Source organism: Nesoenas mayeri (assembly GCF_963082525.1).
Source record: "Nesoenas mayeri genome assembly, chromosome: 18".
NCBI classification, from domain to species: domain Eukaryota; kingdom Metazoa; phylum Chordata; class Aves; order Columbiformes; family Columbidae; genus Nesoenas; species Nesoenas mayeri.
The window spans coordinates 12,291,774-12,319,644 of NC_137566.1; the positions used below are offsets into that span (position 1 = coordinate 12,291,774).

Consider the following 27,871-nt stretch of genomic DNA (forward strand, 5'->3'; position numbering starts at 1 on the left):
TCCCCGGTCCCGCCCGCCGCCTGCGCAGAGCGCGCCTGGCCCGGGGCCGCAGCGGGAACCGGGGCGCTGGCCGGGTAAGAGCTGCCCTGTCCCCCGCCCGCTCGGCTGCCCGCGGCCCTCCCGCGCTGCTCGGAGGAGGCGGAGCGGGCCAGGCAGGGCCGGCCGGGCCGGGCTGACAGACCCGCCTGGTGCTGGGGGGCGGGCGGCGCGGCGGGAGCGCGGGCCGGTACGTTGTGTTATTTGCATTGAATTTCGGGCGGGGGGGTCGCCCGGAGCCGGGCGCGGGGTCTGCGGGGCCCGGGCCAAGTTGGCCGTGCGGGTTCCCGGGGGTTCGTCCGCTCCCGCCCGGCCCCAGCTGCCATGTCAGTGCCGGAGCCGCTCGGGGCTGCGGAGGAGCCGCGGACGGCGGCGCGGGGCGCGGGGGGACCGGGCGCTGCGAGCCGGCTCTGAGCGGCCCCGCCGCCTCCTTCGTGGCGTTTGTGATGTGCGGGTTTAAAACTCATAACTTGGCGAGCACCGCGACTTCCCTTTTTTGTTCGCAATAGACCCTTAACGCTGAAGAACTTGGTCGAGCAATTATCTGTCTCTTTTCTTGCAAAGTCACGATACGGTGCTCCGGAGGAACAGCCGTTCGGTAAAGGTCTGGCACCGTGTGACACCACGCGCGGACAGACAGGACGGACAGACGGAACGCTGGCGTGTGGGCGACGCAGTGGACTCGCACGTAGAGGCTGCACATTGAAGTTGATGGAGGGGGGACTGGCACGGGCAGCACGTGGAGTGCGAAATGCTGCGCTTCTGGAAAAGCAGCACGATGGTGCTTTTAGGAAACTGCTGCTGCGGAGGGTCCCCCCAGATACATAAGAGGGTCCATGTGAGGGGTTTGGTGTGAGCTTGGGCAGGCCCTGGAGCAGATACACTCTCCCTATAGCAGCTGCCCCTCGCGGTGCGTGCGGGTGGGATGTTTCGGGATGGGGAGGGAGCTGCTCTCCTCGGATCGGGTTGGCTTTGTCACTTCGAGTGGCTTGGAGTTCCGCGATGCTTCTGCCTAAAAGTTTGTGAGTATGACCCCTTACATAGGGGGAACTCCTCTTTCTAGCATCACCAGCAGCTGGAGTAGATCGTTAGCACAGTTATATGCTTTTGTTGATTTTATGCAACACAGTAATACCGTGACAGATAATTTAGCAGCCCACTGGTCCTGTGTGTTACTGATAAGCATGAGGAACGAGGTGCTCCTCGCACGTGCATCTTGCTGGGCAGACGGTTTGCCCAGCGCTAGTTCAGAGCGGCCGCTGGGCACAAGCAGACTTGAGGTATGAGTTTCCTATTAATATTGATTAGGCAGTTGAACTGAAGCAAATCAAAATGCATTTTGCACGTTGTGCGCGTGTTTTGAGGTGGCAGATGTTGTAACATGCGGGTTCAGCAGATGAGTCCTGGGTCACGGTGAACTATCCTACTGAAGAATGGGAATTTTTTAAGCTCAGCTTTGGGAGATGGGCGGCTCGCTTGCATAAGGAAATGAGGCTTGTTAGTTGTCCCTATGGATATGGATGAAGAAAGAGGTACTTCATCTGGGGTGCATTAGCACGGAGGCTGTTCAGGCTAGCTTAGGAGTTATTTTTTCAGTAAGACAGAGTGATTTCAGCTTTGCCTGGCTCTGCCCTGCCCACGCTGGATCTGCCCAAACTTGCTTTGGAAGTTGAGCCTTGCGTAGCGAGACTCGGGAGGAGAAAATAACCCTGAGCAGGAAATGCTGGAGGAGGAAGAAGAATCTGGTGTACGAGCAGTATTTACTATTTCATCTCTTTTCTGTCAGCCCAATTGCAGAAATATTCAATGGAGATATCACTTGTTCCTGTGTGCCACACTTGGTAAGGTGGAGTTTGGTACCTGAAGATTAAATGTAGTGTTTTCCAGGACTTTCAAACGTGGGAAGCCATCTATAGCCTGCGCTCATCAAAGGCGGAGGTGGTCTTGGGTTCTGTCGCGCTGATAGCAGCGCAAGACGTCTCGGATGCTGCCAGGTCACGCAAGATTTGCTGTTGATGTGGTGGAGCATCATGAAGTGAAATCATTTAGATTGTTGTGCTGAGCAGCTCTTACCCTGTCGCAGCTTTTAGTTGGTTACCGAACAGTCTTGAAATAACCGACAAAAAACTGAAATGGTTTTGTATCAAAATGAAATTGCCAGAATTGAAAAATAATGTGTAGATAGCAGGAGTGATTTAACATCTGCTATTTTTTCAGCCGCAGCAGACTGTTAGGAGACAGTTTAGGAGATTTAGATACTTTATACAACTACGGCCATCTGCTATTTCAGGTATGGTGCATGGCAGCCATACATCAGGTACCTGGATAATTATGGGCAGCTTTTCATTTATGAGAAACCGACAATCTGACCAGCAACTTTCTGGCGCTGGTGCCCGCGCAGCTGCCGCCGCTGGCTGGGCTGCGGTGCTGCCGCCGCGGCGCGTTACCAAACCCAGAACCGCGGCCGGAGCGCCTGCGGCGGCGCCGTGGCCTGGGAAGGTCCGAGAAGGCAACTCCTGTCTTTTCACGCTGGCCGTGAAGGTGGGAGGGTTTCGGAGGGGAGCAGCGCGTGTCGTGTAGGTGTGTTACTGACACAAGGGCTTTTCTTTCAAGACAGGCTGCGTCACTAATACCAGTGTCTGAAGGGAGTAATAACGTGTGTGTCTTGCTCAACGGGTTTTTTTGGGTTTCCTGGGCTGTGTCGCAAGCTCTCCTGGCGCCGCGGGGAGCCTGCTCGGTACCTGCGGTGGGCTCCGTGCTCTCCCGTGTCGCCGCAGCCTGCGGGGAGGACGGGGCTGTTTGCGCTGTTCTCGCTGCACTTGTGTGGCTTCAGAGAATCCTTTTGTAAAAACCAGTAAACGGGAGCGAACGAGGCATTGCTCTTCAGAGAGCTGAATTTCAGTAGCCAGCACTACCAGCCGAATTAGTGTAATTTTCATGGAGGGTTGTAAAGACGGGGAGGCAGCTGATCCATTTTCTTGTACATAGGGTAAAATCTCTTGGCATCCTGTGGACTGACAGGAAAACCCTGTGGATTTTCATAGTTCTGGACAACGCGGTGGTACTTACTGACCTGCTGCAGTTGGTTCCAAATCAGTTCTCTTGATTTCATGATTTATGCTGTTCTACAGTAGCGACAGTTAAGATAGACACGGGAATAGCGCCGGTTGATAGGACACGAGCAAGTAGTCACGGAATCAGTATATTTAGAGGTGCAGGTGCAATGGTCGTCCTTCAGAGCCTTGTTTGGTGTGGGGCCCGAGCTTTACAGCGGTCATTAGTTTAAAAAATGCACAGCAACGTGCAGCGTCTCCTGTTGGCTCAGTGCTCCGATGTCCGTGGTGGCTGCGATGCTCTGTCATGGGGAGGTGCACAGATCGTTGGGGTGTTAGGCGGTAACTTCACTTTCTGAGTATGTGCAAGGCCCATATTTTTCGGGTGGTGTCACAAGTGGTACAACGTTGGTTTGCAGTAGTCCGACCTTTCCTAGTTTTGTTGCTCTTTTTATTTGCTGGGCAGGTGGACACATACATCAGGACCCTGGGCTGTGTGGGAGTCTTGTCTGCTTTCTGAGTATTAACTGATATATATATATATATATATATTTTTTAAATTGTCTCTAGCTCCGGAAAAGGTTACCAGCAATTTCACTGCTATTTTGATAAGCGTAACTCAGCACAGAAAGTGTGTTGTTTCCAAGCCGCCGTTGTGCTGGCTGGGCTTTTGGCGTTTGCTCCCACCTGTGGGCTGGGGAGAAAAAGGCAGTTGTAGAGGCCGAAGGCTCCAGGTGCTCAGGGCACCCCTGGGGCTGAGACAGCTGCCGTGGGAAAAACAGAGACCGCGAGCGAAACCGTGAGAGAGGGAACGTTATTTGTAAGTGTGTGAGACACCTCAGAAGCCATTTAATCAGCTTGTCTGCTGTTAAATGTGTTTATAATGAGTGACCCAAAAATAGAAAGTTGTTTTGAAATTTGGCAAGGCGAAGGCGCAGGAACGCGGGCTGAGTCAACGGCTGTTTGCGGCGGCGCCCCGTGCGCTCCCTGTGCGCTCCCCGCTGCCCCGTGTGCTCCCTGTGCGCTCCCACTGCCCTGTGCGCTCCCCGTGTGCTCCCCACTGCCCCGTGTGCTCCCCACTGCCCCGTGCGCTCCCCGTGTGCTCCCCACTGCCCCATGTGCTCCCTGTGCGCTCCCCACTGCCCCGGCGCTCGCTCACCGGCAGAACCACTTGCACCGACGGGACAAGCGTGGGTGGACACCTTAGAGTGGAGAATGTCGGGTGGCAGTGCCGAGGTTTGGGAAGCCGTGAGCAGCCCGGCCGTGCAGCCCCGCAGAGCCTCTGCGGGGACAGCGGCTGGTTCTGCAGGTCTCCGGTGCGTATGTTTCTATGGGTGCAACTGCTTGTTCCCGGCCGGTATCGATAGCTCACAGCCGGATAACGAGTTGCTGCGGGGTTTGCAGGCCGTATCAAGTTTAACGCTATGGGATTTTCTGTGAGCCCTAAAATTCTAGGACTAAAAATAAATTTGTTGCAAGAAGTTGTTATTTGTCTCTCAAAGAGCTTTGGCAGCAACGTCAGTGTTTCTTTTTCTAATAATTTCTCTGAGGCTGTCCTAGTTAAAAACATGTACATTATTGCATCCCTGAAGTTCCTTCCTTAATCTCCTCTTCGGGTGCGTGAGCTGCAGCCGCTGCTTTGGGTTGCGGGGTATTCGGTTTGGGTTTTTTGAGGGTTGTGTTTGTGCGGGTTGGTTTGGTTGGGTTTTTCTGAAGGCTTTCTATCTGTGATTGTCTGTATTTGGTAGGAATGGACTCCGAACCATCAGGCGGGATAAGATTGCAATGTTTTCTGCATAAAGACTTGTGACAGCATCTCTTTTTGTCACTGCTGGGGTTTTGGTTGTGAGGTTGAAACTAAAGATGGGGGAGCTTCGTGGCGCGCAGGGAGCAGCGATGGTTGTCAGTGCGCCCGGCGATCGGCCTTTCTCCGCATAGAAAGACCCAACAAATGTAAAACCTGTGCCTAATTAGGGAGCTAATCTGTATTCTTCAGCGGGATCATCTCCTGCCAGGCTGAGCCGCAGGTCTCGGGGACGCGGGGCCGGTGCCCGGGACGGTGTCCGTAGCTGCTGGGGCGTGGAGGAGCCGTCGCGTCGTGCGGGCGAAGCTCCTGGCCGCGGGGCAGCGGCTCCCGCAGCTGCGGCGCTGGGGCTCATCGCCGGGCCTGCTCCGTCCGGCGCGTCCGTCACCGCGGCTGACAGGGCACCGGGACAGGCTGGCGCTGGACCAGCCCTCTTGTCTTCCCAAACGAGCTGGTGTGGTGTTAGCTCTGGTGGGGAAGACGACACAGAGCAGTTAATCATTAATTCCATGGAAACATAATCTGATCTGCACGATTCTACCCCTTCCCTTGGCAGCATTAATGCAGTTGATGTTTTTTTTCTTCCACAGACTTAATTTTTAGATGGATTAGCTCCTTGAACATGTTTTGAATGGTGTGGTACTCTGTTTATCTGACTGGTAATTAAGATGTTGTCTAATTATGAAGTCAGAGCTAATGTTACATTGAGACGTAACGGTGGTTTGTGTAGATTTTTGTCCCCGGTGTGCTATGAATTCCTATGGTTGTTGCAGTTTTGCTCTCTTTAAAACAACATTTTTGGATCGTGGCCCAAAGAAATATCCTTCTGAATTGAAATATTTGAGGAATTTTTTCTGAATGAATTCTACTGTTGAGCGAAGTCTCCGGGCTTCCTCCCTCCGCCTCATCTCACTGTTGACACTTGATTTTATTTTTATTTTTAATTTGTAATATTATTATTATTGAACATTTTTTTAGCAGGAAAGGCCAATGCTGGGAGGTTTGTAGCGCCGTGCTACCACTATTTCAGTTCATGAGTCGAAAACATCATTTGCCACTGTGCAAGGGGTTAATGAGACCGGCAGTTAGGAAACTTGCATTAGGAAGGACTGACAGTCGTTAGGTGGTGGGTTCTGGATTTAGAGAACATCCTAATGTGCCAAGATCTCCTGCCAAGCGTCTGTGTGACCTGCTCCTCGCGTCCCTGGGGCAGACAGGCCGCGTCCCCGGCCGCTGGGAGCGCCTGGTGCACCTTCGTTCTTTGTTGCAGTGGACGCCGTGGGACCCGCTCGCTGCCCAAGATGGTGAAGCTGGACATCCACACGCTGGCCCATCACCTCAAGCAGGAGCGGCTCTACGTCAACTCAGAAAAGCAGCTGATTCAGAGGCTCAATGCAGACGTCCTGAAGACAGCAGAGAAGCTGTACCGCACAGCGTGGATTTCCAAGCAGCAGAGGATTAACTTGGACAGACTGATCATTACAAGGTGACTTGGTGGGGGTGGTCCTGGGGAGAACAAGCTCCCAAACCTTGTGAATTGCAGCAGATCCATCAGATTTTTCACACTTAGTGTCTGGAGTCCCTTGCTGTACTAATCATAGAAATAGTCAGGTTTTAAAAGGAATCTCTGCTTGGGAATCTGACGCGCCTGAAACTTCCTTGTTGGCTGTTGAAGCCGCCTCTGTGTAACATCTCATTTGGTTTTCTTCTGTTCATAGTTTATGGGAACGAACTCTCCTTATTCTTGAATTCTTAAATCATTTGTGTTGGCTGTATGGAGAGACTCTTGTCCTTGGTGGTAGTCTTGTAAGAGATTGACCACGTAGCGTCTTTTATGAAGTTGATTTGCTTAAGAATTACTTAAACTGTTTCAATGTTTTTCTTTACAGTGCCGAAGCTTCTCCTGCCGAGTGTTGCCAGCATGCTAAAGTCTTGGAGGACACGCAGTTCGTGGACGGATATAAGCAGTTGGGATTTCAGGAGACGGCTTATGGAGAATTCCTGAACAGGCTGAGAGAGAACCCAAGGCTTATTGCGTCCTGCCTGGTTGCCGGAGAGAAGCTCAACCAGGACAACACTCAGAGCGTCATTCACACGGTCTTCACCTCCATTTACGGCAACTGCATCATGCAGGAGGATGAGAGCTACCTCCTGCAGGTGCTCCGGTACCTGATTGAGTTTGAGCTCAAGGAGAGCGACAACCCGCGGCGGCTGCTCAGACGAGGCACCTGTGCCTTCAGCATCTTATTCAAGCTTTTCTCTGAAGGACTCTTCTCCGCAAAGCTTTTTCTTACTGCGACTTTGCATGAGCCGATCATGCAGCTCCTGGTTGAAGATGAAGACCACCTGGAAACCGATCCAAACAAGTTAATTGAGAGATTCTCTCCGGTTCAGCAGGAAAAGTTGTTTGGAGAGAAAGGCACAGAGAAGTTCAGGCAGAGAGTGCAGGAGATGGTTGACTCCAATGAGGCCAAGCTGGTGACCTTGGTGAACAAGTTCATTGGGTATCTCAAACAGAACACGTACTGTTTCCCGCACAGCTTGCGCTGGATCGTGTCTCAGATGTACAAAACGCTCTCGTGCGTGGACAGGCTGGAGGTCGGGGAGGTCAGAGCCATGTGCACGGATCTTCTCCTCGCCTGCTTCATCTGCCCCGCGATCGTGAACCCAGAGCAGTACGGGATCATTTCTGATGCTCCTATAAATGAAGTGGCAAGATTTAACCTGATGCAGGTATGAGTCATTTTAAAGTAGTCTTTAAAAAATGAAAAGTATGAGAAATGTTCTTGGCCTTTTTTTTCTACTAATGTTACTACAGAAAAGTTGCTGTCCCTGCTACCTGTAAGACAAATGCTAACAAAATACTTGTGTTATCGTGGCTGCTCTGAAGTTTATCTGTTTGCTGAAGATATCAGCTTAAAACAATTATAACATGTATTCCTTTATCTCTCAGAAGAGTTGCAAATGTACTTTATAAAAAGAAATTATAAGAAATGGAACTAAAGCGTAAAAGTGGCAATAAGTAGAATTCTGGAATGTGTGTAAACTGATGTTATGCTGCTCTTGCTAATGTTAAGTATTATGCCGGGTATTGCACGAAAGATGCAGCATTGTGCTGCACACGCCTTGTGTGGCAGCCGCGGGCGCTGTGGGGCAGTTACCCGCTGCTGGGGGACCTGGCACTGTTCCCCGGCCCTCCTGACGCATTTTTGTCTCTATGTATTCTGGGGCAGTTTGACAGCATGCAGAGGGTGTCTGAGGGTATTAAGCAACACTGTTTGACTGAGGACGCTCTCCACACAAGCAGCGAAACCTGCTTTTTAACGCTGTCCGTGAGCGGGACGGTGCGCGATTCCCACCGCGTCGCGTCCTGGTGGGTTTTGCGGCCGTGCCCTTGCCGGCGTTTCTCTGTGACACTTCACCATCCTCCCCGCGTTGCTGCCCCCGCGTTGCAGCAGAACCTGCCACTGCTGACTGAAATGGAGAGTTGGGGTTGGTGGGGAACAGATGCTCTGAAACAAGGGTTACCCCTCCTGCTCTTTTTTCCTTCCTCCAGAATATTCTTAGTAAAATCCATGCAGCCTTTTAACGTCTGCAGGTTTAGCATGACCTAGATTCAACTCTCCGTTCTGACGTGTTGTAAAACAAAACGTGCTTTGTTCCTGGGGAAGTGCGGATGCTCAGAGCACCCTGTGTGTGCAGATTTCCTTGTTTAATGCGGCGACTGTTGTTTTCTAAAGCTTCTCGCACTTTTTATGCCCCGAAAGCAAGTGCGAGACTGTCCGCTCAACCAGAAGCATTTCTTGGAGTGTTAAATCTAGAATGAAGGAGATGAGTTGGCTAATTGTGGAGTTGGGGTCCAGCAGGGGGGTGTTTTGAAACGCGCGCTCCTCGCTCCCTGTTCCGCAGGTGGGGCGGCTGCTGCAGCAGCTGGCCATGACGGGCGCCGAGGAGGGGGATCCGCGCACCAAGAGCAGCCTGGCCAAGTTCGACAAGGTAAGAGCGGGGCTGGGAGAGCTCAGCTCGGGTGCCTCTCGCCTTCCGCAGCCTCTGTTTGCAGACACTGCGGAGGACTCACCAACCTGTGAGTTACAGGGGCCGAGAAGCAGATCAAATCCTGCACGGAGCTGGGAACAAAGTTCTGGGTACTAGTTAAGGGTCAGGGATTCTCACTTTTACTCTGATGCGATACTTAAAACACAAGAAATAAAAGCAAGTTACCTTTTGAACATAAATGCTCAATTACTGCCTGTAGTTGTTCTGCGGAACCTGATGAAAACACTTTGATCCAAAGACAACTTCTATATGAAATCTGGTTTAAGACCAAGTAATTTGTTAGTACAAGAACATGCTGTTCCTTTTTTGTGTAGTTTTGCTTTTTTAAATTCAGTTTGCTCTTTGTTAGTGTGAATCGTCCGTAGCAACACTGAAATCAGGTTCCTCAGAGGAACTGACACTTGTGATCTTTGGTGTGTTATCATCTGTTTAAGAAGCTGTTGGTTTGCTTGTGTAACTTTCAGGTTTTTGTGAAGTATGATTGTTACACACTCATCATACAAAGTTTTGGATTCATTAAAAAGTACCATTCAATCAGATTAGAAAGTGATGTTGTGTTGCTTCCTGGTTTCACTTTCAGGCTGCGCTCGGCAGGTGCTTCAGGAAGGGGCCGTTTAATTGGCCTAGCAGTCTAATTTTTTAAAAAATTGTAAGAAGGCACTTAAGTAACACTTTTGAATGCAGAAGAGGAACGAAGGAAATGCTGAAACTAACAGCATGCTTTCCTTGCTTGCTCTTCAGTGATTTTAATGATATGTGACATTTTCTCTCAAGATTTGCGAAGTAGGAAGCAAAGCTTGTATCACAGCGTAAACTCAACTGGTGTCATAAGTGCTGTTCTTTCCAGCGAATGGTGTCCATGTAAAGCCCTTTTTCTCTGTGCAGAGCTGTGTGGCTGCGTTCCTGGATGTGGTTATTGACGGCCGGGCGGTCGAAACTCCCCCCATGTCTCCCGTGAACCCGCTGGAGGGGCTGAGCAGGACCGTGGTGTACGTGACGCACAGCCAGCTCACGGCCCTGGTAACAGCCCCGCTCCTTTGCTACAGCTACAAACCTGGCCCCGCGTGTTTACAGGTGGGGTGAACAGCGCTGGTGGTTTGTGCTGCAGATCTCAGCTGTGCGCATTCTACATTTTCAGGTTGGCTTTATGCGGAATGTAATGTCAAGTGATCAACTTAAGGAAGATCGGATGGCTTTGGAAAACTTGCTGGCAAACCTACCCCAGAACAAACCAGGGAAAAGCAGCAGCCTGGAAATGACTCCGTATAATACCCCACAGCTTTCTCCTGCAACTACTCCGGCTAACAAGAAAAATCGATTACCAATAGGTAAGGAGGGCAAGCAGACTTCTTACACCTGGGTACGTTTTCTGTGCCATTTTCCGGTCATTTCTTGGGGTAACATTTTGACTACAGCTTCAGTTCCTGTGTTTTCTGTGCCGATGGTGAGGGATCCCCTGAGCATGGAGGGGCAGTGGGTGCCTTGCTGTGCGGTGCGTGGTGAGCTGCTCCGCTCCGGCTGAACCTGAGCGCGGTGCCGGTGGCCGCGCTGGCGCCGTGGGGACGAGGGGCAGGTGAAGAGAGGACGCAGGTCCGGGAGGGAAGGGAAGGTCGCTTGGGAAAGCGGGAAGACCGAAGCGGTGACGCTTAATTAGTGAGGTAGAATAACTATTGAATGTTTGTCTCAGAAGAGAGCAAATGTGGAGGAGGATGAAAAAGCAAGAGCAGAACTTCCAGAGTATGTGCTGAGAACAGAAGCTTTCTTCTTTCTCCATTACTTGCCCAGCCTAATTCTAATTGTTAGTGTATAGTAATGCAATTTTATGTTTGGGTTTTTGTTCTCTTTTTGAATATAATTTCTGAGTTTAAACTTTTCTGTTTCAATGATATTTCCCTTAAACTGGGCAGCGTGGTACTCTTCAGTGTATGTTTACATGAGTATGACCACATGGGATATTTCTGTTTGTTTGGGAGATTTGGTGTTAGTGTGTAACAGGGTGAAAGTATTTCAAGCATGGTAAGTAGCAAACAAAGCCCACAAACGCAACCCCAAACACATCTATCCCATGTTTTTTTTAACTCCTGAATGGTTCTGGTCTTGTGCCTGTAAAGCAGTGGCACAACAGCATTTATTTTATGGTATAAAATAGTTTTTGCTCAAAGTTTTGATTTCTTTTGTTTCATTTTAATGCTTTCGAAATCCAGGACAGCAGTTGGCAGCCATTACTGCCTGGGACACTTCTGCTGCCAATCTTTCAGCTCATATAACTCTAGTAACCCCGTTTGGTGGGTAATGCCCTCTTTCCGTTCTCTGTGCCGTTTTCCATCGAGCATGTGACGTTACATAGCTTTGCTTTGCTTTGCTTTGCCCGCCGGTTGCTTTTCCAGATTTCTTCATTGATCTCTATATGAAACTCGTTTTGTATGTCTGTGTCATTTTCTAAACACCTCGTGTGCATTTGTGTGATAATCAAACCTTGGTGTGACTTCTGCCTTGTTGTCCCTGGGTCAGACACGGACACAACTGCTGTTGTGCTGCCGTGCTCAGAAACCGTCGTTCCGTGGGGTGTTTTTCCTTCCACGGTGCCAAACTAGTAGAGAGTCAAAAAACAAGCAGCGTGGAGCACCTGGTGTTGAAATGGTGTGTCTGGGTCTGAGACGGCTGTTGGAATAAGATTTCCCTGCTTTTTAGGAGAAAAAATCTCCCAAATAAGTTAATGAAAGTTATAAACCACGGGAAGTTAGACCTCTGGTGGTGGTGGTGGTGACAATCTTCATTTCCCTAGTTAATTCATTAAGGGTCTTTCTGTGAGTTGAATACCCTGAATTTGCGTAGGTTTCTCTAAACTTTTATTTTGAAAGTCTGCTCTTTTTTATTTAGAAAGTTTGCTTTTTCATGGTTCAGCATTCCAATTTAAACACCACATCTCTCAAAGTCTGACTTTTCATTTTCTAAGTTTATTTAGTATGCGTATTATTAATTCAAAGCACTGGTGTTCTGTATTTCAGTTGTATTGTCTCTTTTTACCTCCTTAAACAGAGAAAAACTTTCTGACGTTGGTGTTTTGAAATATTTCCTCAGCAACTCGTAGCAGAAGCAGATCGAACATGCAGCTGGAGCAGCACGGGGACCACGAGGGCCCCGCGCAGGAGCCTGTCACGGCGGCTCAGGCGGAGGAGGTGCTGGTGATCTCCCTGGGGACGGCTCCGCAGGTCACTCCCGGCATGATGTCCGAAAACGAGGTACGCGGAAACGCTTTGGGAGGCGCAGCCTCTGCGTTCCCTGAGGGCAGAACAGTTAAACCGTGACACCGCGTTCGGGTAATAAATCCAGAGTGGGAATTTAATCCTTACTTTATTCAATTTGCGGGTTGTACCTTTCAAATATCCCTTTGATTGTTGTTTTTTTTCCCCTTACTCGGTATACCTGCAAGGTGTGAGAAGCGATATATTATGTTAATACAGGACAGTGAGCCTGGTGGGTTTCTGCAGAGGCTTTGTCACCTTGGTGCTTCAGAGCAAACCTGGGCTGCTGTCACTGAGTCTGAAGAACCTGAACTTTAGCGTTGCAGCCGTGTCTGGTAGTCGGGTTTATCTCCTTTTGCAGCCTTGTAACAATCAGCCCGCATGTTATATTAGTCTGCTGGGTGATGACGTGATGTGATGAGGAGCTGGCGGCTCCCTCATAATCAGGACTTGCCTCGTGTTCCCATCTTGGGTCCCTACATTCTCTCCAAGCTCTGACTTGGGAGATAATTGGCTTTTTTCAAATGGAATGTTAGAAATCTGATTGTGCCGTTAACATCTAGGGGAAAAAATGCAAAACATGAGCACAGTGTTTTGTTCACTGTTTAATTATCTGAAGAATAGATGGGTTTAAGTGAGTCCTGTTTGTTTCCCCCACTCTCCAGGTCTTAAATATGCAGCTTGCAGATGGTGGGCAAGGAGATGTCCCCGTTGATGAAAACAAGCTCCATGGTAAACCTGATAAAACCTTGCGCTTTTCCCTCTGCAGTGATAATCTGGAAGGAATATCTGAAGGTGAAGGGCTACTTCAGTCTTTAAGAAGTTTTGTCCTTTTGTTTTTCCATAAGTGTAAAGGCACGTGTGTCACATAGGGCCGGTCAGCCTGTCCTCTGCTGCTCGGGAGGCTGTGCTGTGCCACCCTGAGCGCCACGCGCAGAAAAGAGCCTGCAGCTGCATTCTGATCTGCAGAGGCCTCACTGAGTCTGAGGATTAGGAAGAAAAGCCTAAGTGTATTTAGAAAGAGAAAACAGGGGTTTCTTTTCTTTTCAAACTTAAAGCAGTACTAATTATTAAGATAATCTAACTTAGCTCTGAACTTATGCTTCTCAGACTTACTTTTCATCATGTTTTAACAAGCTATTACATATCTCAGAATACATTCTGGACTCTATAGGAACCTCAGACAGAAGCAGGCAGAGGTTTATTTGCGGTATTGAAGAGGTTTGTACAGATGACTCAGGCTCAGCCTGCGTTATTTAGTGTAATTCCATAATTCAGTTTTCGCGCTCTCTCTTCACAATCAGAAAACAAATTCCTGGACAAGTAAACAAATGAATGGCAAAGACTTTATTGACTTTTTGTTACAGTTAAGTATGGTAATGGTGAGATTCAGCCGTTTCTGCTTCTGTATTTGTAGGTTATTTTAATTCGCATGACACTGTAAACGTGGGAAGTACAAATCACAGGGCAGGTTAAGTATCTATAGAATAGGGATCTAGAGTAGGGCAAGTGTACGTTTAGTTCGTCAGTTCAGCACTTTACACTGGAACTGCTGGTTCATTTGTTTTCATTTTTCTAGTTAATTGTGTATATATACAGCTAACGCTGTATGTTTAGGAGCTGTCACCCAGATTAGCTTTACAGTGAAGCCTGTTTCCGCAGGTCCTTCGAATCGCTCCAACTCGGTGTCGTCTCTGGACCTGGAGGGGGAGTCGGTGTCGGAGCTGGGCGCCGGCCCCTCGGGCAGCAACGGCGTGGAGGCCCTGCAGCTGCTGGAGCACGAGCAAGGCAGGTGCCCGGGCGCGCGGCAGCGCCCGCGGGTCCCGCTCAGGGCATGGTGGCCACAAGCTGGAACGGGTTGTCCAGAGTGGTGTCTCCAGCCTCGGAGATGCTCAAAACATGCCTGGACGTAACCGTGAGCAACCTGCGGTAACTGACCCTGCTTTGAGCGGGGCTTTGGACTTGGATGATCTCCGGAGGCCTCAGCTTCTCTGGGATAAGTTCTTTGTACAGAAATTGCATCAGTTTCTTGATAGTGCACTGAATTTTATTCATTTTGTCTGACAATTTGGTCAATATGTCACTGTGTGTAGTTGAAGATTTTTCTTCTTATGTCTCAAATGTGCTTAAAAGCTATTTTTGGGCAGCATCTCTTGAGTAGTATAATAGTGCTTTACAGGCCTTACTTTACAGCACTGTTTTTACCTGACAGAGTTAGAGGGTTGTTTTGTTTGGATTCTTTTTCCTGTTTTCAAGCAGAAGTGATTGGAAAAGCCCTTAAAAAAAACTGAGAGCTTTTTATTTTTCCATAGCCACGACCCAGGATAATCTTGATGACAAGCTCCGTAAGTTTGAAATCCGTGATATGATGGGATTGACTGATGACAGAGACATCTCGGAAACCGTGAGCGAAACTTGGAGTACGGATGTATTGGGAAGTGACTTCGATCCAAATATTGATGAAGATCGCTTGCAAGAAATAGCAGGTAACTGGCTGGTACACCTGGCATGTTCAGATGCTTCATGCTTGCTCTGGAATAGCGAGGCTGCAGAGCCCTCCTCCCCTCTTTCTAAATAGGTGTGTTTGCATTGATTAAACTGAAGCTTTTCTGTAGGAGGATTCTGTGTGCATGACCTGTGTTGTGTTTGGTTGTTCATTTCTACCTTTTCAACGTTGTCTTTCATGACCGGTTTGCTAAGGACACTTGAAAGGTGTTGTTACTGTTGTCTGTTGTTAGGGCTGTTTCAGGAGGCCTGTATCTAGCTTTGTGCTCCGGCTTTACTTTTGCAGGTGCGGCTGCAGAGAACATGCTAGGCAGCTTGCTGTGTTTACCAGGTTCAGGATCCGTGTTGCTTGATCCCTGCACAGGTTCAACCATATCAGAAACCACCAGCGAGGCCTGGAGTGTGGAAGTATTGCCAAGCGACTCAGGTCAGAACTGTTTTGCTTATTTCTTTAGCATGAATCAAGACTCTTTCAGGGGCATGTAATGCCAAGCAACAACCTCTTTCTGTCCTTCAAGAAATTGCTGTCTTAGGGTTAAGTTAGTCTTTGTGAATACTTCCAGTGTGAACAGGACAGGCTGTTCCTGAGCAGAGAGAGGTGGAAAGCATTGTGAGAGAGTTACTGTTACTTAGAAATCACAGCTTACCTTGGGTAATGGAGACTTGTTGTCCCTAAGCAGTACAGTCCTTAAACCAGTAATAACTTCCTGGAATGCCCATGCAGGGCGAGCGCTGCTGTCTGCACAGCCTGAAGTGGCTGAGTTAGCTTAGAACTTCGTGCACTAAATAAACACACAACCGCCCCTTTCCCTCCGCCTGTGAACACGCAGGGATCAGGGCACTGAGTAATGATCCTTCTTCTCTCTGCTCTCATTGCTCCCCTTTGTAGAGGCTCCAGACTTAAAACAGGAGGAGAGGCTGCAGGAGCTGGAGAGCTGCTCGGGGCTGGGCAGCACGTCTGACGACACGGACGTGCGGGAGGTCAGTTCTCGGCCCAGCACGCCGGGCCTCAGCGTCGTCTCAGGTGGGTTTGGTCGCCTCTGCGAACGCCGCCGTGCTAGGACGTGGTCAGCGTCCGCTTTGCTGCGCTTGCTTTAGTTGTGTGGTATTTCACTCACAAAATGACTTTTTGCACTCGTTCTGGAATTTTCAAAGCAGTAATTCTTTGTTCATCTTGCAGAAAAAAAGGGCAGCAGAGCACTGAATACTCTGCTACAACAGCAACCGTGTTGATGTAGAAGAAACTTCTAACTTTCTTGCATTTAGTTTAGTGTCACAACTATTTTTATTTAGGTAAATCAGCATATATCTACTTCAGTTCTTAGTTCTCTGCAAAAGTGAAGAATCTAATGCCAGTTTTCAAAGCATATTCATGGCTATCTTAAAACAGTTAAAGATGTAGAACAGAGATGTTATTTTAGGAGCACAGAAGTTCAGAATGAAATGCCTGTAGGTGCTGCTGTGAGATAGGACTTGATCATTGCGGTGTTCACCAAACATTTTAACACCTTCAGGTTTTTGTTTCCTTCTTTTCTGAAAGACTATTACAGATTCTTCTTTTGTTATGTGTAAGGTATTAGTGCAACGTCTGAAGATATTCCTAATAAGATTGAGGATCTCAGGTCCGAATGCAGCTCTGACTTTGGGGGAAAAGATTCTGTGACAAGTCCTGACATGGATGAAACAGCCCACGGTAATTGAGCTCCTTACCTGTAACTGAGAATCCACATCTCTGGTAACTGATGTCTTGCAACGTTGCTTAAAAGGACATTTGTAGAATCATTAAATTTTACAGTTCCTTCCAATTTCAAAGTTCTGGTGGCTAAGCTTAACGTTTTCCTTATTTGCTTGCACTGTATTTGTTTGACAAAGAGACTCCGGTATTGATAGTACTAACCCTTGAGTACTAGATCCAAGATCACCTCTTCTTAATTTGGTTTGATTAAACTGACTGTACTCTTGTACTTCGGAACTGGATCTCTCCTCAAGATTTCTGCACTTCTGTGATGTAATTCTTTGCTAATTTCAGCATACCCAGAGATCTTTCTATACAAGAATATCTTTTGAAGTATTTTGCAATATAAGTGTTGTAAACTCGCGTTGCTGAGGGCTTTTTCCCAATGTCCCTTCTATTGTAGGTAGTTCTTGTGACAGTGCTAACTCTTTCCTTTCTGTATTTCAGGAGCCAGTCAGTTGACGTCTCCTCCTTCTCAGACAGATTCTTTGCTTGCACTGTTTGACCCTCTGTCCTCAAATGAGGGTGAGTTGGAAAGAATAAGCTTTTTTAAAAAAAAAAACAAGCGTTTTCAATGCTCCTGTGTTAGTGTTGGCTAGTTTGGAGGAACCTTAAGAGAAATGCGTGTGGTTTCTTTTGTGTTTATGACCTCAGGTGTATCAGCCGTAGTAAGGCCTAAAGTGCACTATGCAAGACCCTCTCACCCACCACCGGATCCACCCATCCTGGAAGGAGCGATGGGAGGTAACGAGGCCCGATTACCAAACTTTGGGTCTCACACTTTAATTCCGACCGATTTAGAAGCGTTCAAGCAGAGGCATTCTTACCCAGAAAGGCTGGTCCGCAGCAGGAGCTCAGATATAGTGTCCTCAGTTCGGAGGCCCATGAGCGACCCCGGCTGGAACAGACGTCCTGGCAACGAGGAGAGGGAGCTGCCCATGCCGAGCGCCGGCGCCGCTGCTCTGGCGGCTGCGTCTCAGTCCTCGTCTTCCTCTCCCAGCAAGGACTCCTCCAGGGGAGAGGTAAGGCTGCTGCATACCATTCTGGTTTTTCTAGCGTGCATTAGTTATGCATCTAATGCCAGAAAGCTGCTATTAAATGTGTTTAGCCAAGGAATTACAGTGCACTTGGTTACCTTTTAAACATCGGACAATAATGTTTTACAAACTAAAGCGACAGATGTTCAGAGTGGCTTAAATGAATCTGGCTTCCCTTAAATTTACTGGATGAGCTTTGCTTGACTTGGTGGGGCTTCAGAAATAGATTTGTTGTAGTGTTTAAATTTAAAATGCTGCAGCATCCTGAAAAGTAATTCAAAAAGAACCACGTGAAATGTAAGTTTCTTGCAGTCTGGTTCTGTGCTATGGGCTGCCCTCCTCGGGAGGGCTGTTCTGCCGCAGCCCGCTGTGCCTTTCTGTGCTCCACTGTAGTTCTGGTTTACACTCCACACAGCGTAACCTGACGTTGAGGAGAAAGTTTGTCTTTACACTTGATGTGGTAGATGCTCAAATGTAGACTCTGCCCTTCTGTAGATTGAAGATCGAAAAGACAGTGACGATGAGAAGTCTGACAGGAACAAGCCCTGGTGGAGGAAGCGTTTTGTGTCTGCCATGCCCAAAGGTAGGGTCCTGTCCGCGTGAGCCGCTTCCTTAGTTTCTTCAGTCTGTCCGTTGTCTCAGAATAATCTTTGATAACGTACCTTGCGTTTTCAGCTCCTATTCCATTTAGAAAGAAAGAAAAACAAGAAAAAGACAAAGATGACATGGTGCCTGACAGGTACCCAGCGCTTCAAGGTATGTGAATAATATCATTGTAGTCATTTTCTCTCATAAGGTGCCCTGGGTGGCTGCAGAGTACCCACCAGGTATCTCTACAGAAAGGTAGATGCCACTGTAGTTAATGTTCACAACTGCCTTTCTGAATAAGAAGGCGGATAAAGACGTCTTGCCTCGAAGGCTGGTTTTCAATTGCCATGCTTCTGTCTGTATGTGTAGTGGTGGGGATTCACTCAAGTCTTCATGGTTTTTTTTTCTCATTATAAAGCTCATGTCCTTATCGCCGCTGAGCTGTAAGGATACCTGCAGACACGCTCCCGTAGTAATTACTTCAGTGCTAAATTAAACATGATTTGAGCCTGAATGTTCAGTTTTCTGTTTGCCTAATCATTTCTAGAACTATTCCATTATACAAGAACCATTTGTGTATACAGTATAAATATGCTAAGGATCTGGCTTTATTTATTCACCTTCATTGTACTTTTTTTGCTGCTTTTGCTTCAGACATTATAAATGTGTTTGAATTGTGGGTCCGTGGAACACAAGCAGCTATTTGTTTGATGTGGCTAAAAACAGAGTCCAAATGTCTAGGTCTAAATTTTGTATTTGCTTTCAGTTGGCACAATATGGAGTTAACTGCTGCTGTTTTTAATGGTGTTTGCAGATGATCCCAGCCCGAGGGTCAGTGCCCAGGCACAAGCTGCGGAGGACATTCTGGACAAATACAGGAACGCAATTAAGAGAACCAGTCCTAGTGAAGGAGCTATAGCAAACTACGACAGTGCAGGTAAGAACTTGGCTTTTTCATCAGCACCAACATAGCTTCTCCTCCTTAAAGATAAAAACACATCAGTATCCTAGATGAACATTAGTCCTAAGAGCTGAACAACGTGAACACCAAACCAGGGACATTTGTGGAGTGACCGGTGGGACAGTCCCTCAGGCTGGCAGTCACAGCAGTACTCTCGAGCTTTCACATCGCCGCTGAGCTGCTTGGTTGCTAATAGCACATCTCTACCAGATTTTTGGGTTTGTGCTTGTCTGGGTTTGTATTTTTTAATGGATACTGAAGAAGTCTGTTGCTTTCCAGAACTGACATAATTGCTTCTCAGTGACTTGTAAACTGTATATTCTTGATACCCTTTTTTCACTTACTCAGGACAAGTTGTTTTCTTTGCTGTCCCCCGCCTTGGAATAACAAGAAGAAAATAGAGAGTTGTTGTAGCTGTTCTCCTGACTGTCTTCAGCTGTAACGTTGGTTCTTCCATTTCCACAGAGGCTCTCGGGGACGGTGAGAGCGTGCACGACTCTCCGCGCGACGAGGCTTTGCAGAACATGTCTGCAGATGATCTCCCGGACTCTGCAAGTCAAGTAGCGCAGCCGCAGAGCTCCGCTTTCTCCTATAGGTAAATCCGTTTGCAGGTTTGGTCTTACCCACGAGGTAGAGTGGAAGCCACGTCATTGATTCCTGCAGAAATCTTAATAGGGGTTAATTGTAAACTTTTACGTGCTTTTAGTTTGAAGCATCTCAAACTGTTGTGTTTCTATTGGTGAAGTGGAGAATATTGTAACCTGAGGGGTGGACAGAGCAGTTCAGTGTTAGGAAAATTCCTTTGAAACTGGTGCTATATTAAAAGAACTGATATTCTGAAGTCTTGACAACATCGGTGTGTTACAATTATATGAAATAACTTTTAGGCAGTATTAAAAGCAAACCCCTGCCCGAAGCGAGCCCTGCTCGTTGAAGACGCAGACCTCGCAGCAACTTTGTTAAGAAAATATTTTTCCTCTTTAAGGGATGCGAAGAAGAAATTGAGATTGGCACTTTGTTCAGCAGATTCTGTTGCCTTCCCAATGCTGACACATTCAACAAGGAACGGTCTGCCAGACCACACAGACCCTGAAGGTAAATGCTCCTTGTATATACAGGTGTTTTGTACTGTGTGTGCCACCTCTGGTCCCATATCCACAGATTACGAAGGGCCACTTGCTCACCCCCAAATGTTTTCTTTGTTCCTCCACGAACAAACCTGCCAACGACGTCTCACGTTTGTGATGAAGTGTCTCAGAGCGCAGGCAGAGCCTGACCAAAGCTGTGGAACAGGCTCCCAAAATACTCTTGGCAATCATGCTGCAGTGTTGGGAGAGTAACCTGGATCATTTACCGAGCCTTTAGGCTGACTTAATGTATGTGTCTTGTGCTTGCATCCCTCCATCCCATCTAGGTTCATTTGCAGACAGGTGAATTTGTACCTTATCTGGTCCTCTTCATGTTTCAGAATGGTTCTAAATAAGATAGTGATATGAAAACTTATTGCTTAATATCTGGAAAATTCAGGAACACTTATTAAATTGTTACTAAAATCACATTTATTGCTTAATGTACAGAAGTTTTGGTTTTAACTGTTGCATGTTTCCCTTATTAAAAAACATTTCTATTTTCATCATGCCTACATTTCTTTTCCTTAATAACTTTCCTTTGTTCTTCATTAGATAATGAAATCGTGTGCTTCTTGAAAGTCCAGCTGGCCGAAGCCATCAACCTCCAGGACAAGAACCTGATGGCCCAGCTGCAGGAGACCATGCGATGCGTGAGCCGCTTCGATAACAGGACCTGTCGAAAGCTGCTGGCATCTATTGCGGAGGACTATAGGTACTTTGTTCGCTATCTTATTATTAATGCGTTTCCAAATGCATACATTTGTTCACTAGCAGGTTGGGAAGATCTCTCTTTGTTTTAAATTGTACCTTACCAAATCAGGTTATTACACCTCTGCTTCCCCACAAAGTGGTGAAATTGTCTCTCCTGTTTGCAAACAGCTTAAAAAAACTTGGACCTGAAGTCGGTCCGGGTACTGATAAAGTCGGGTTAAACCAGTTTATGGCCAATGTTCAGCTGTAACACACAAGAGGGGCTGTTGGGATGTGCTTTGGTCTAACGCTCCGGGTGCTGCAAGCAGCGAATTCAGGCAGAGAAATCTGTACAAGGCAGAGCTTCCTAACTCAGGTGCTGTCTTTGTTTGAAAAACAACAGGTTGAAGATTCCTCTTTTACAGCTTTGCAGTCTATAAAGCTATTAGCCTCTATCTTTATTATGAATGTAATGTAGAACACTCTGTATTTTAGGAAAAGAGCTCCATATATCGCTTATTTAACTCGATGTCGCCAAGGCCTGCAGACAACACAAGCGCACTTGGAAAGGCTGTTGCAAAGAGTTCTGCGAGATAAAGAAGTGGCCAACAGATACTTCACCACAGTGTGTGTGAGGCTGCTGCTGGAGAGCAAGGAAAAGAAAATAAGGGAGTTTATTCAAGGTAAGATTAATGCGGACTGTGGAATGCTTATATTCCTTTACTCCATATTTAGATGCTGACTCCAGTTAATGTTTTAAAATACAACTTCTGATCGGAGGAGCAGATCCCTAAACCAGTTTTCATTTCAGCTGGTGAATTAGCGGCTCAAATAGACAGCGACTGAACAGTATGTTGTGGCAGCTAAGTCATGGTGACTGCAGTTTTCATGGGCTAAGAGAAAAGGAAGGTAGTTTGACCTCACTTGGCCTAAAAAGTTTGGCTAAATCACATCTAAGTTAGGCTAAATCATGGGGCATCTGCCCCATGGAAGAAGCATGAATACCTTTAATTATTTTAGATCTACTGATAAATGATAAATTAAGTTGCAGCAGGCAGACCTTGGTACAGAACCCATGGTTGTACCTTGGAAGGTATGGGGAATAGTAGTAGTAAGGGATATTGGTAATAGGAAGCGTAAGGGATATTGGCACCAGGAAGACAACTCTCTCAGAAGAGGGTCACTTAAACTATTTCTGTGTTCTTTATACACATACCTGACTTAATGAAATCATCAGAAATTTGGAGTCAGTTCTCACTCCTGGAGCATATAGTGCTGCATATTAAATGTGCCTGAATAGGCTGGAATTAACATGAGAACTTACATTTACTGGCATTAAAGTTCTGGTAGAAGATTCAGTGACCAGGAAGGAGTTAAAGCCCTTACCTTGGCCACAAAGCAGGCAGCTATTTCTGGACGCTCTGGAAGAGCAGTTGGCGCGCAGGCTGCTGGCAGATGTGAGCCGCGGCTCTGCCGCGCCGCGCCGGGAACGTGGAACCGATGAATGGCCAGAGATCTGGTCACGCTGCATTAACTTGGCCGCATCACTCATCTTGTAGTTTGTAGATAAATATGAATGTTGCAACTCTGCGTACTTGATCAAGGTAGGTCTGGGAAACGGTACACATGGGTCTTCGTGATATTTTCGCCACCCATCCCCTTTTCAGCATCCGACAACTTTGCGTGCGCCGGTTCCTGCTGGCGGCTGTTGCAGGGGTTGTTCTGGGTGTTATCTCTGTGGGTGGCTGGGAAGGAGGCAGAAGAGCTGGTACCGCAGAGGAAGTGATTAACACGGTATCAAGCAGAGGGTTTTGACCATATGCTTTGCTAAATGTGTTCTGTGTGCTTTTCCTTTAACCCTTGCATTTATTTCCAATGTTCATGCCTGTGTTTCCCTTACCGGGGCATGGGCAAAGCAGAGCGGCAGTGCTGCCTGGCTAGAAGTCGGAAGTAGAGTCTGGGCTCTTCTTTCCAGAAAACCCATCAGAAATAATGTTTTTAACTTAACTGAACGTTCTTGCTCTTTTTAATCAGATTTCCAGAAACTCACAGCAGCAGACGATAAAACAGCCCAAGTGGAGGATTTTCTTCAGTTCCTCTACGGGGCTATGGCTCAGGACGCCATATGGCAGAATGCCAGCGAGGAGCAGCTTCAGGATGCACAATTAGCGATAGAACGCAGCGTGATGAATCGGATTTTCAAACTTGCATTCTACCCTAATCAGGATGGAGATATTTTGCGTGACCAGTAAGTTAATGTAATTGGAAGTACCTGGTTTCTCTTTTGCGGTCGGTGCAGACGGAAGCTGCGCAGTCTTCGTGTGGCAGACTTGACCAAGACAGCCACGCCATACAGACTCATGTTTTCTTTCAGAATGTTTTGTAAAAGAGCAATGAAGTGCTTTAGCATCATGTGCGAAAGTTTGTGTTTGCAAGAAACTGCTAGAACAGAATAAAATTATCCGTGTAATGCTTTGGGCTGCAGATTTTCAGATCTGCCAGTGTCTGTGCGGAGAGAATGACCCAGGCCTGCTTCAGCACTGCTCCTGGTTTGGGTACAGCGTTTCCCATGCATTTGGGGTTTTGGGTTCTGTGCTCTAGAACACACACTGTGCGGTTGTACTTGGCTGTATGGCAAAATCCTCTGCACCCCTGTTAACCTGCTATCTGTTAGCTGTGGGGCCACTGTGATTATATACATCCCTCTTGTAGTATTACAGTTAGTGGGAACTGCCGTGGGACGGCTGGCTGCTGCTTACTTTTCCCTCCTGTTCTTTGTGTTTGTCCGCAGGGTCCTCCACGAGCACATACAGAGGTTGTCTAAAGTGGTGACCGCAAACCACAAAGCACTGCAGATACCCGAGGTAATGACTTCTCCTTCTCTCTGCTGTGTGTGCCAGGTGCTTGGCTTTGCTTGTGTTGAGGATGGGGAGAGTGTCGGTGTTTTACACGTAGAAGCATTGCTTTTCTGTCTGTGACAGCTGTCACCCTGCAGCAGGAACATGCTGTACCTGTGCTTTGGTATCTTCCACTGATCATTCCAAACATTTTCTTTTCTGAGTTTGATACCTCTGTCTGGATAGTAAGATTTAAGAACTAATACCACAGGGCACTAAAATGCAGTAACTTCCTGATAATTTGCTTCAAAGACGAGATTTGAACCCTTTATGGTTCTGATGTGATTTGTATGCCGTGGCTGGGGTCTCCAGCTGCCACATTGGCTTTTAGAACCAGCCTCAGTGGAACCTCTGCAGACCTGTGAATTTGCCCAGTGCTTTCACTTTGCTCATGGTTAACAGGATAACTAAAAGCAGGTTGAGAAGCCTGTCAGGGACGGGACGTTTGCAGCCGTCCCCGTTGTGCGCGCAGCCGTCCTTGTTCTCAGTTCAGCACTTGAGTGGTGTGACTGAGAACGGTGCGTGTTCCTGATGCTGCTGATGCAGGAGACTGAGCTGTACAGCTCTGCCTTCATCTGGAACTGTGTGCTGGGAAAGTTGAGGAGAAGCACAGGCTAATTATATTAATTGCACGTGGAGTGCTGGCTCCTTGTAGTTTTCACTATAACACAGCAGGAAGCCGCCTTCATCGTGAGTGCAACGTAACCGGCCTGGCGCAGCGCTTCCCGTTGCTCCGGGTCCCCACACGTCTCCGGTGCTTCAGATCCCCGTGTAGCTCGGACAAACAAGAGCTGGCAGCGTGGTGTGTTCTTTTTCCAGGTGTATCTCCGGGAGGCACCGTGGCCATCTGCACAGTCTGAAATCCGCACAATAAGCGCTTATAAAACCCCCCGAGACAAAGTACAGTGTATCCTGCGAATGTGTTCAACCATCATGAACCTGCTTAGTCTGGCAAATGAAGATTCAGTACCTGGGGCAGATGATTTTGTTCCTGTTCTGGTCTTTGTCCTCATAAAGGTGAGTTCTTTTACAAAGATCACAAACCCCAGCTAATTTTTGTAATAAACAAGCAAATTCTAGGAAGAAACAGAATGTATTTGGGTAATTGGGAGCATGCCAGACTGAAAACCAGATCCAGTTCAGCCGGTTCAAGCAAACATCAGCAATGTGATCAGTTACGGGTTCTGACCCCAGGCAGGCTCTGCCTGCCCCCCGGGAGCCCGGGGGTGGGTGTTGTGAGTGTCCAGCAGCGTCCATGGGCTGTGCCTGCTCGGGGTGTCCTCCGGGACACACGTCCGCACTGGGACCTTGTGTTGCTCACCTTGTCTGACACACGAGCGTTTGGAGAATGGTCTGTCACGTGCAAGATGCTGAAACAATTGGCTTTTCCGCGTGTTGAAATCCTCCATTACTTTTGTAGATAGTGCCGGTGTTACCCTTATTTTCTTGGCCTGCTGGTTGTTTTTCCTTGTTGGAAATACGCTCCTTTGGTCAAGTCTGATTCCTTCGGAGCGTGTGAGGTGGGGAGGTCTGGATAGCCAGTCCCTGCCCCACAGATACGTTAGGTGATAGCGTGTTACAAACCCGTGGGGGTCGCCGCGCGAATAGAACTGTACTTCTGTTCTGTATCTCGTAACATTTCACGTTCAGCTTTGCAAACGAGCTGTGAGTTTCTCTCTCTTATTTAACCCTCAGGCCAATCCGCCTTGCTTGCTGTCCACTGTTCAGTACATCAGTAGTTTCTATGCCAACTGTTTGTCTGGAGAAGAATCGTACTGGTGGATGCAGTTCACGGCAGCCGTTGAATTCATTAAAACTATTGACGATCGCAAGTAGCTGAGAGCGAAGCAGAAGAGCACGTGAGAATGTACAACAGCGCAAAAGCTAAAGAAGGGACTTTCCTTGTATAATACTGTACAGAACTGAGGCATTTTAAAACACACCTTTACTAATCAAATTAATTTAACAGATTTTCCTCTTCTCTTTGGTTGCGTTTTTCTCCCCTGTAGTTACTGGCACTCAAAAGGGACCACAGTTTTCAGGTATTTTGGAATCTCAAAGCATGCAGAAAATTCTTCATGCTTTTTCCACCACCCCTTTCCCGAATTCTTACTCACGTGAATAATTCACCTCATTTAATTTCTAATGGAAAACTGAAACAAGAAGAATCAGGGCAACACTTAGTATACTTTGTAGCTTAATACACCTTTTATTAATAAACACCAGCCACACTGAAAGTTTGTAGTAGCTGACGTCAGTTATCAATTATATTTCACCTAAATTTAAAACCTGAGAGGACAGTGTAAATATTCTATAACTATATTTAATGCATTGCGATTATCCTTGGACTCATTATCCTTTGAATAAACAAGCAAAGCCTCTCTGACCTCTAACAGGTGTGACATATGGGTTTGGTGATGAAAGGACTTCTCGAAAGGCTGAGATGAAAAAAGGGCAAACTGAACTATTTATTAAAATGTAATTAAGATTATTGAAATTTCTAAAACTGGAATTTATAGTAGACAGGGCTTATTAGATAGCTAGACACTTTTTGGCTAGGGCATTAGGGTGTTAAAGGTTTGGGTATATGGAGGAGAGGGACTGTAAGTTACAATAGATACGTCTAATATAAAAAAGGAGAAATAAAATACCTTAGTGTAATATTTTTTTCTGAAGTATTGTGTATACTGTACAAACCCCAGAGATCCTTAACAGAACCTTGGACTGTAATATATATTTTGATTAGTGACATTAAATACATATGCCAGGGGTTTCAGTGAATGTTTTTACTAATGTTCTTCGTGTTGTCTGCTATGCAGCAGTGCAAGTTTTACTGTTCATATAAAGTATTTTAAACTAGAACACTGTTCTTTATGAAACATATCATGGCATCGGTTCAGGGTGTTTTATAGATTTCTCGCCCCACCTTTCCCTTAAACTGACAATTATCAATTGAAAGAGGTTTTGATGCACAACACCACATGGACTTTTCATGAGTGCGCCGGTCTGAGCGATGGCCGGTGGTTGTTTTCTGTGTATAAGCACTTGCTGTTCTTTTTTAGCTGGAATTACGGTGGAAAAGGACAGTGAGCACTGAACGTTTCATGTCAGTATTATTCTTGCTCTCCTAGAGTGTTGGTTGCACTTCTGCCAGGGGGATGTGTTAGTGGGACTTGGTGTCTGTGAATGGAAAGAGAACAAAACCTCGCATTCTTTTCAAAGTGAGTGTGCATTTTGACGATTAAAACCTGTAAGCAACTAGTACTTGGGAAAATCGTTTGGATAACTGAAATTAGAGCAATTCATGTGAAGTATCAAGTGCTTGATTGGCTGTGCTACTTGTCAAAGGCATAATTAAAGAAACTCACTTGTCATTCAGGACAGCACTTTTGCCAAACTAATCACAGGCGAGAGGGTGGGATGGTAACTCTCTTCTTGTATTGATAGCTGTTCTCCTCTAGAAGAGACTCGATTGTGTGGAGGAGCAATAGTCAGCAGAAACAAGATCCTCGGATCTGCCTTACTGCGGTAACGCAGCCCGTGTCGCGTCGCAATATTCCAGTTCTTCAGCCTTGGTGGGGTTTTGGTGCTGAACACCCAACTCAGTACGGCAAGCACAGCCCTGACCAATAACACTCAGCAGCAAAGCACAAATATGCCCTTGAAGATATGGCTAGATCATATCTCAAAGCAATATAAGTTTAATTATGTTGAAGTGTCCTGTAATATTTCATTATTACTTGAATATCTGAGAAGTTAAGACCGATGTATGAAAGTTGCTGTAGTGCTGCAATTGGGTTTTAGGCGAGGACAGTGTTGGACAGTCCCTAAAAGAGGCACCAAGACACTGAAGTTGGCGATTCCCCTGCACGTTGCTGCTGTTTGCAGACCTGGCAAGCGGGATTCGATCTCTTGCATTTGCTCTCATGGAAAGTGCAAGAACCATTTCCTTCACCATTTTTATCACTTTGTTTTTTTGCATAGAGAAATACTTAAAAGAACTGGAGTCTTTATGATCATTATTATTACCATTGAGTTATTTTTAAACCCCTAAGAGTTTCAGTGAGCCCCAGATGAGCTGAGAGCCTTCGTAGCAAGATGGTCCTTTGCTTCTTTTTTTCAACCTAATCTGAA

At 47.0% G+C, this 27,871-nt stretch overlaps 1 protein-coding gene across 3 annotated transcripts; it reads left to right on the forward strand.

The window, feature by feature from the left end:
* The first annotated feature begins 77 nt into the window (after positions 1-77).
* On the forward strand, positions 78-27,540 carry GAPVD1 (GTPase activating protein and VPS9 domains 1). 3 transcript variants are annotated; one of them, XM_080356090.1, is made up of 26 exons: positions 78-226; positions 6,164-6,379; positions 6,783-7,626; positions 8,803-8,889; positions 9,835-9,969; positions 10,088-10,277; positions 12,031-12,191; positions 12,860-12,989; positions 13,857-13,982; positions 14,507-14,680; positions 14,986-15,126; positions 15,589-15,723; positions 16,273-16,392; positions 16,882-16,959; positions 17,089-17,456; positions 17,967-18,054; positions 18,147-18,227; positions 18,874-18,996; positions 19,486-19,615; positions 20,006-20,115; positions 20,703-20,862; positions 21,336-21,523; positions 22,875-23,088; positions 23,632-23,704; positions 24,557-24,754; positions 25,433-27,540. In XM_080356090.1, exons 2-26 carry the CDS (start codon positions 6,195-6,197, stop codon positions 25,571-25,573), a joined length of 4,380 nt encoding a protein of 1,459 aa, XP_080212216.1. In that variant the 5' UTR covers positions 78-226; positions 6,164-6,194; the 3' UTR covers positions 25,574-27,540. The 3 variants fall into 3 exon arrangements, with proteins under 3 accessions (XP_080212216.1, XP_080212218.1, XP_080212217.1); XM_080356092.1 differs by having other exon boundaries at positions 15,064-15,126; XM_080356091.1 differs by having other exon boundaries at positions 12,860-12,926.
* Positions 27,541-27,871: the final 331 nt, after the last annotated feature.

Bases quoted from the DNA above. Each gene is read 5' to 3' on its own strand.
- GAPVD1 (XM_080356090.1), top strand. From the start codon at position 6,195: ATGGTGAAGCTGGACATCCACACGCTGGCCCATCACCTCAAGCAGGAG. The intron at 17,457-17,966 runs GTAAGGCTGCTG...GCCCTTCTGTAG, and splicing joins AGGACTCCTCCAGGGGAGAG to ATTGAAGATCGAAAAGACAG. The intron at 18,997-19,485 runs GTAAGAACTTGG...CCATTTCCACAG, and splicing joins AGCAAACTACGACAGTGCAG to AGGCTCTCGGGGACGGTGAG.